This window comes from Hemiscyllium ocellatum, chromosome 36, assembly GCF_020745735.1.
Source record: "Hemiscyllium ocellatum isolate sHemOce1 chromosome 36, sHemOce1.pat.X.cur, whole genome shotgun sequence".
NCBI classification, from domain to species: Eukaryota; Metazoa; Chordata; class Chondrichthyes; order Orectolobiformes; family Hemiscylliidae; genus Hemiscyllium; species Hemiscyllium ocellatum.
Genome location: NC_083436.1, coordinates 7,595,725 through 7,603,863, shown reverse-complemented (window position 1 = coordinate 7,603,863; position 8,139 = coordinate 7,595,725). Strand labels below are relative to the sequence as shown.

At 37.9% G+C, this 8,139-nt stretch overlaps 1 protein-coding gene across 1 annotated transcript; it reads right to left on the bottom strand.

Annotated features, from left to right (window-relative positions):
• Positions 1-2,767: 2,767 nt before the first annotated feature.
• On the bottom strand, positions 2,768-7,569 carry LOC132833328 (interleukin-8-like). Its single transcript, XM_060851501.1, has 5 exons — positions 7,549-7,569; positions 6,981-7,131; positions 5,168-5,303; positions 4,694-4,777; positions 2,768-3,442 (listed from the first exon to the last, which is right to left on the bottom strand). Exons 1-5 carry the CDS (start codon positions 7,552-7,554, stop codon positions 3,418-3,420), a joined length of 402 nt encoding a protein of 133 aa, XP_060707484.1. The 5' UTR covers positions 7,555-7,569; the 3' UTR covers positions 2,768-3,417.
• Between the last annotated feature and the right edge of the window lie 570 nt (positions 7,570-8,139).

The window sequence follows — 8,139 nt, the reverse complement described above, 5'->3', positions numbered from 1 at the left end:
ATCCAAGGAGCAGGAGAATTGACGTTTCGGGCATAAGCCCGAAGCCCTTCTTGAAGAAGGGCCTATGCCTGAAACGTCGACTCTCCTGCTCCTTGGATGCTGCCTGACCTGCTGTGCTTTTCCAACAACACATTTTCAGCTCTGATCTCCAGCATCAGCAGTCCTCACTTTCTCCTCTGTAATGGCTACCCAATCATGAACATTCACAATGATTTGTGCCGTTATTGACTTTGTTACGAATGCCATGAGCATTCAGTAAAGTGCCTTATGCTTGTTTTCATTCCCTCATGATTTCCAGCATCTCTAATAATATCTCCTGAGATATCCTTCTTTTTTACATCTTTCACAGTCTGCCTTGTAGTTAAACCCTCCTGCACACATGCTAACCTGCTGTCTACCTTTTTATTTACCATCATACTTCCTGTCGCTTTCCCCTTCCCTTCCCTCCAACTCAATCGTTTAATGTCCCAGTGACCAGCCTAGTTATCCTTTTCGCTCAACCACTGGTTCCAGATCAGTTCAGGTGGAGACTGCCTCATTGGTACAAATCCCTCCTGTTCTGAAATTGATGCCAATGCCCCATGAAGTGAAACCCTTCTTTCCCACACCAAACCCTTCCTATTTATATACCCACTTTTTAAATGTTGTAATTATAAGCAGCCTCTACCACTTCCTCTGGTAACTCATTCCATGAAAGCTTGGCCTTTGCATTAAAAAACATTGCTCCTTAGGTCCATTCTAAATCTTTCCCTTCTCACCTTAAACCTCTACTCTCTAGTTTTGGACTCTCCCACCCAGGGAAATGAACTTGGCTATTCAACTTATCCATACCCCTTATGATTTTATAAACCTCTATAGGGTCACCCCTCAGCCTCCGACACACCAGAGAAAATAGCTCCAGTCTATTCAGCCTCTCCTTGAGGCTCAACCCTGCCTTTTAGCACAGACAGATAGCCAGGTAGCTTGTCATGTTTGGCAGGAATGAACTGTCAAGGGAAGCAGTCAGAAGGCTGGTCTTTCATCAGTCGGGAGAAGTGATGAGGTGTCCTGTGTAAATGAGTCACAAGTGCAGATGGAAGTACAATGAATGGTTTGGGTGGAATAGGGTGGGCAAGAACCCATAAGGAAAGATGCCATTTGTGATATTGAGAGTGGTAGACCATGATCTTTGTTGTGAGATGGATGCAAGGGCAGAGATACAGTGAGAGTGAGGTGGCTCTTATCCTTGCAGATTGCAGAAGGTTATTAATCTTTTTGTGACATTGCTGCACATTGCTCCAGACTGTGAGGAAGCAATAGTGGATTGGCAGTGCAACTAGACTAGCAATCCAGAATGCCAGGCTTTAATGTCCCTGAGTAGGTGTTCAAATCCCATGATGTGAAATCTGAATTCAACAGAAATCTAGAATAAAAAACATGACCCTGATGACAATCTGTATCCATTGCTGTGAAAGCTATGGTGGTTCAGTGGTTAGCACTGCTGCCTCACAGCGCCAGGATCCCAGGTTCAATTCCCGCCTTAGGCAACTGTCTGTGTGGAGTTTACCCATTATCCCAGTGTCGGCGTGGGTTTCCTCCAGGTGCTCCGGTTTCTTCCCACAGTCCAAAGGTGTGCAGGTCAGATGAACTGGTCATACTAAATTAGTAGTATTAGGTGCATTAGTCAGAGGGGAGTGGGTTACTCTTTGGAGGGTCGGTGTGGACTTGTTGGGTCGAGAGGCCTGTTTCACACTGTAGGGAATCTAATCTAATCTCAAAACCAATCTGATTTGATCATGTTCTTCAGGGAAGGAAACCTGGTGGCCTACATGTGACCCAAGGTCCATGTCAACTTAGTAGACACCTAACAGCTCACAGAAATGGGCAAGCAAGTAATTCAACTCCAGGGAAATTAGGGGCTGGACAATCACTAACATAGCCAGTGATACCCACATCTCATTGCTTTAAAAAGGCAATGTCTCAGGCTGGCAGTGTTTGATGTAGTGTACTGTGAGGGTTTAAATTCAGCACCTACAGCATAAATGCAGTGGTGAGTGCATGGCAGCATGAGAGAGCTGTGTCATTGAGTCACAATGGGTACTTAATGAGATGAGCAGCAGGGAATTGTGTGGAATAACTCACTCACACTCATTGAGTGAGACCCTCCACGAAACTCCCCAAAACCGACAGTTAGCTGATTTTTAATAAACTGCATTTCTAAAGCACTTTTCATGATGACAGAACCTCCTAAAATATTTTAGCCAATGAATTGCTTTTGAAGTATTGCTCACATTGTAATGTAGGAAATTGTGGCAGGTAATTTGACACAACTGACAAATAGCAGTGTGATAAATGACCAGGTCAACTTTTTAGATGTTTTGTGTGGATTTGGCCAGGGCACTAGAGAATTCCCAGGTTTTTGATCCATGACATGGACCCTTGCATGTCCATGTGAGAGAGCAGACATGCACTTGATTTAATACTAAATTAGAAGGAATGTATCCCTGTCAGTACAACACTCCCTCCGTGTTACAATGAAATGTCAGCCTAGAATATGTTCCTGTTTCTGGAAGGGACTTGAGCCTATGGTGTAACTTAACATTCAGTTGAATTCTCATTTCAGACCTGCTCTATGATTTGGATAGAGACAACAAATTTGATGTATAAAATATATATATAAAATTATTTTATTTAGTTTTAAATATTCATCAATTAACAATTGCTATTAAAATACAATGTATTTTTTTCACGTACACATGTTTTTATTTCATGGAAAAATATAAAAACATAGAAAATAAACACCATAAATAAATAAAAGACAATTTAAATAAAGTACAATAAGATTTAACATTACAATACAGACAATATATCATGTCAAAATTGTAAACTTCATTTCCACTGAATCTTATGTTAACATGTAGCATGTGACAATATGATAACAGGATAAAAATTGCAGCATCTAAACTGACCAGCAATTTAACAGGAGATTTTCTAATCTCTTGGCATTATGATACAGATTAATGAACTCTCAGTGAAGAGAAGATCTAAATCCTGAATTCCTGACAGGGCATTAGCAAAACATACTGGGTGAACGGTTTATGACGCTGCTTATTATTTCAACCACTACTCCATTTCATTGTGAATTATTTCAGCCTTGCACTGAAGCATCTCCACAAGCTTTTGAGGTACCACATCCAATTCTTCAATAATAAAATTGTTAAATAAGTTAATAATTAAATAAATATAACAAGGATTGGCTCAGTAGATTGACTCCACGTTGCAATGATTTATAAATGCACTGTTTTTCATCAGTCATACAGTCACTTGCTGAGATCTACAACAGGCTTGAACATGATGGTTAAACAAATTCCTGCAGTTGAACAGTGTCTCAGCATGAATATGTGTCACATTCTTGGCAGTCAAGTCTTTGAGCTTCTCTCAGTGAGCTTTATTCTTCTTGGAACTATACAAAATACAGAAATAAGTGCAAAATTACAATCAATTATACTGCAACATATTCCAAAGATATTCAAAAAAGCAATCCACTTCTTAAATTAATATCTTAAATAATGTTTCCTGTCCTAGTTCATTAGAACAGAAGAACAATGCTGATCAGTGATCAATTTCAGATTGAAAAATGAATTGAACTAGCATCACCACACTTTTATGCAAAGACATGTTTCCTAACTTCTCTTTTGAATACTCAGCACAGACATTAAAGTTTGTCCCTTGTCCTAGATCATCCCACCAATGAGAAAAGATTTTCTATTGACTTCACAAATTCCCTTCAAAATTCTAAATTAAAATGTTAATCAAACTACCGCTTAACTTTCTTTGGATAAGAGAGTGCGAGCTCAGTTTCTGAAATCTCTTCCATTATTCAAACACTTGGAGTTTAGCTGATAGAAGTTAAGGAGCAAAATGTTGTTCAGTACGTTATTGGTCAGTTAGATTGAGGAAGGAGCAACGAAATATATTTTCACCTGATGAAAATTGCTGAGATGTAAAGCTTTTTCAAATCAAGCAAATAAAAGTACATCAAAGCACTTTGACAATATTAGCATAAATTGGATCTAAGCCAGTTTTCTACTGTACACAAAGTACTGTAATGGGAATGGGTGTATGAGAAATGGGTCAGAATTACAATCACACCACAAGAGGTAACCTGCTGAATTTCACTTTAAGGCATATTGCCAACTAAAAAAAAGGCTTATTGTTCAAACTGTTGATGAAATACCTGAGGAGGTCCTTATTGGGGTTTAATCTGGAAAGTTTTGTTTACATTGTAATTTCCCTCCCTCACCACTGTACAGAAAGAATTGTTTGAACTAAGGTTTCATTTGTCCAATATGCTTTCTCTGACCACTGCATTTTGTTCATTTCAAGTTTTCTAATCTCTTTTTTGCAATTGTAAACTATGATTTTATCGATTACTTGTCAAATCAATAATACAGACTTTCACCATTACCAGTTAGAAGTGTCTGATGAAGGAAGTTAATAGCTCTTTAACAAAATCTGCCTGATTTTCATTTCCCATGATCAGATGGGTTCTCTAATAGGAGTTCAATTTGAATTTTTGGATTACTGTCCCGACAGTGAAGATAAAAATCTATCTCATATATTAAGTCCCCTCCTTCCCTTTGTGCTGCTTGCTACGTTTTGGAGAGCTAAGGTAGATGTATTGCTTTCACACAAACTGCATTTCAAAGCTTACCTATTGGTCATGATTTCTATGATCTTTTTCACCCAAACAGCATTAGGATTCAGACACACTGGGGAACCACTTTTAAGGATTGCACTGAAAAAAAAAGAGAATTATTTAATGTTCTGTTATTTTGCAATTCAAAAATGAATAAAAGTCATTTAAATTTGTGTACATACACAACTGGTTTATCTATAGCTGAAAATGTGTTGCTGGAAAAGCGCAGCAGGTCAGGCAGCATCCAAGGAGCAGGAGAATCGACGTTTCGGGCATGACCCCTTCTTCAGGAATGAGGAGAGGTGAGGGAGGGAAAAAACTCTTCTCATTCCTGAAGAAGGACACATGTCCGAAACGTCGATTCTCCTTCTGCTTGGATGCTGCCTGACCTGCTGTGCCTTTTCAGCACACATTTTCAGTTCTGATCTCTAGCATCTGCACTCCTCACTTCCTCCTGGTTTATCTATAATCAATGTTATTGAAACTTACATGATTTCAACATTTGGACAATGTGGGCCACTTGGAATGATTTCAATATTCTCCATATGGTTTGGATGGATGAATTTGGAGTTTGTTTTAATGCATTGGCATCGCAAGCTCACTGCTGCGTGTCTAAGAGATGCAGCTGTGGGAAAAACAGAATGCAGAAAATTAATATTCATAACTTTAGTTGTTAATGTATAGATATAATGATATTCTTAGACAAAGTGATAACTCACTGCTAGAAACTGACATTTCAAAGTTCTCCATGGTAGTATAGATGCTAACCAATTATTAGCCTTTATTTTTCAGATCATTGAGCATTAATCATTCAAAATGAAAGTCAAAGAATAAAGTTGTTGTGTGGACAACAATGAGAGTAAATCTCTCATTTATGGAGGTTGTTGCCTTTGGGTCTGATGGTGGTAACTTTGATCCCCAAATCAGGATTTGACTGTGCAATATATGGCAACACATCAGTAGACTAATGAAGAAATTCAACCAAGATAGTAAACTGAAACTTTTTGTGCTCTTTTTAGGAGAATTTGAAGAGGGGAGGAGAGTTGGTATTCTGGAAGGATGAAATGAAACTGCACTAAGAGGCATAAAGTACACATGACCTGGAAGTCTTTAACATTTGTAATGTTTACCTGCAGGAAAATTAAAATTCCATTGCCTAATATTTTATTTCTTCACTTAGTTTGCAAATTTCAGCTCTGTATTAGAAATTCTGTCAGGTTAATGGGATCCTCACAGTCAAAAGTTAAGTTTCAAGACTTGCCATTCAGATTCTGTATAAATTGATTATTATGATCCTCACAAATGTTTACTTTCAGTTGTCCAGGAGTTAGTCCAATTAACGGTTTGGTGAATCAAAGCAAGATACAACTAGGAAACTGCTCTATTTGAAATTAGTAAGCATGCACATTGTCCTCAACTAAACTTCATCGGGTAAATAACAAAATAACATCAAGCTTGACCCTTCTTATCTATTAATTAGGATTACTTTGCTTTGGCATATATGTCTCTGAAATGTGAGCAGCTGTCTAGCCTGGGGAGAAAAATTCACCTTAAAGAAGATGTGTTTTCATTCCTGCCCTGTGAAACATCCATTGTTAATAAAACCTGTCAATGTATTTCCTTCTGTTTTGATCCTTGAGTACATTGGTGTTGGGGTCAGTTCCTCCACTCTCCTTTATTCACTGTCCAGGTCAAAAGAGCTGCCAATTGATATGTCTAAAGGTGTGCCACCCTAATGGTTTCATACTGAATAGTATTACCTCAATATAATGTAAAAAAAGGTTCCAATTTTAATTATAATTTTAATAAATTTTGATAGTACAAAATATATTGCACCTTATCAATTCACTTGAAAGGCTTTCTTTATAGTGATGGTGCTTCATCAAAGGTGCTATTGTGACTTAGTATCTCAGCAACAAAAATGCAAGCCTGTTTATGAACACTTTTGAACATGTTTCTCAAGTTACAAACTACCGAACGATTCCCTAGGCTTATTCAGTCTACATTGAACAAATTATTGCTCCTAAAACATCTATTATTTCAAGTGTAAATCTTATCTAGTATTATTTGCATTCACCTGTGAATTTATGCAATTCGTATAAGTGTCAATTCAATCTAGTATTAGCAATCTCACATTTTAAACATGTTACAAGTTTGATAATTTAAAACTACAGATTGCACACAGCATATTTCAGTATCATAGCAACTTTCTAATTCAGACATCAAAGTCAATTATTTATACAAAATGTGCTCTATAACATATCACTACTTTATAAATGCTTTAAGTCAGAGTGTTTGTTACCTTCTGTAGAAACCACATAAAGTACGAAGAGAGTCAAGATGGCAAGAGTAACTTTGCTGTTCATTGTCTTCTCTTGTTTGATGGTTGTAATATTCTTCTTGTTGCTGCGCTCTGCTGCTGTTGTATCTAGCTCCCCCATTGCCTGGTGTCTCTATTTATAACCAGAATTCAGTCATTCAATGACATGAAATGATGTAACTTCCCAGGAATTTCCCAGAGTGTTGTGAAATACAAACTTTCCACTAGTTCGATAGGCACAAAACCATTCCACACATGTAAACTATATTATGTGTAAACTTTAGGGAAAAACATGGTTCAAATGGATTGCTTCAAAAATGTATACAGAAGAAATCTATTTCCTAAAGCGTTTTGTTTTTTAAACTTTGGTTTTTGTTTTACACATAATTAGCTAAAGTAGCTATAAATTGTTGTGAAAAATCTTCTTAAAAACTGTAATGAAAAGACTGGCATAAGACCATAAGACATAGGAGTGGAAGTAAGGCCATTCGGCCCATCGAGTCCACTCCGGCATTCAATCATGGCTAATGGGCATTTCAACTCCACTTACCCGCATTCTCCCCGTAGCCCTTAATTCCTCGAGATATCAAGAATCTATCAATCTCTGCCTTGAAGACATTTAGCGTCCCGGCCTCCACTGCACGCTGCAGTATGATATAAGTATTAATGTTGTAATCCAGTGAGGATATGTTTAAAGGAGAAAGTGAGGACTGCAGATGCTGGAGATCAGAGCTGAAAATGTGTTGCTGGAAAAGCCCAGCAGGTCAGGCAGCATCCAAGGAGCAGGAGAAGATTCCTGAAGAAGGGCTCATGCCTGAAACGTCGATTCTCCTGCTCCTTGGATGCTGCCTGACCTGCTGGGCTTTTCCAGCAACACATTTTCAGGATATGTTTAAAGCAAATGTATATTTGTTATTGTATTCCTGACATATGTTTATATCTAAATAATACCGTTGGCTTCCACAGAATGTAAACACTGATAATTCCAAAGATTTACACCAAAGTATTTTTGTGAATGGAATCAGTGGATGAAAGCTGAATGTATTGATACAATATTCCTCTAAACGTCCACTAAAATAGTAGACTCGATAATAGAACTTTTGAGGGCATTGCCAGTTGGCTGGGAATCAGTAAAGTGAGG

What these genes read in the sequence shown, in the direction of transcription:
- LOC132833328 (XM_060851501.1), bottom strand. An exon ending in TTATGTGGTTTCTACAGAAG is followed by an intron (nt 5,304 to 6,980) that starts GTAACAAACACT and finishes TTTTTCCCACAG; the next exon opens with CTGCATCTCTTAGACACGCA. An exon ending in TGTCCAAATGTTGAAATCAT is followed by an intron (nt 4,778 to 5,167) that starts GTAAGTTTCAAT and finishes TTTTTTTTTCAG; the next exon opens with TGCAATCCTTAAAAGTGGTT.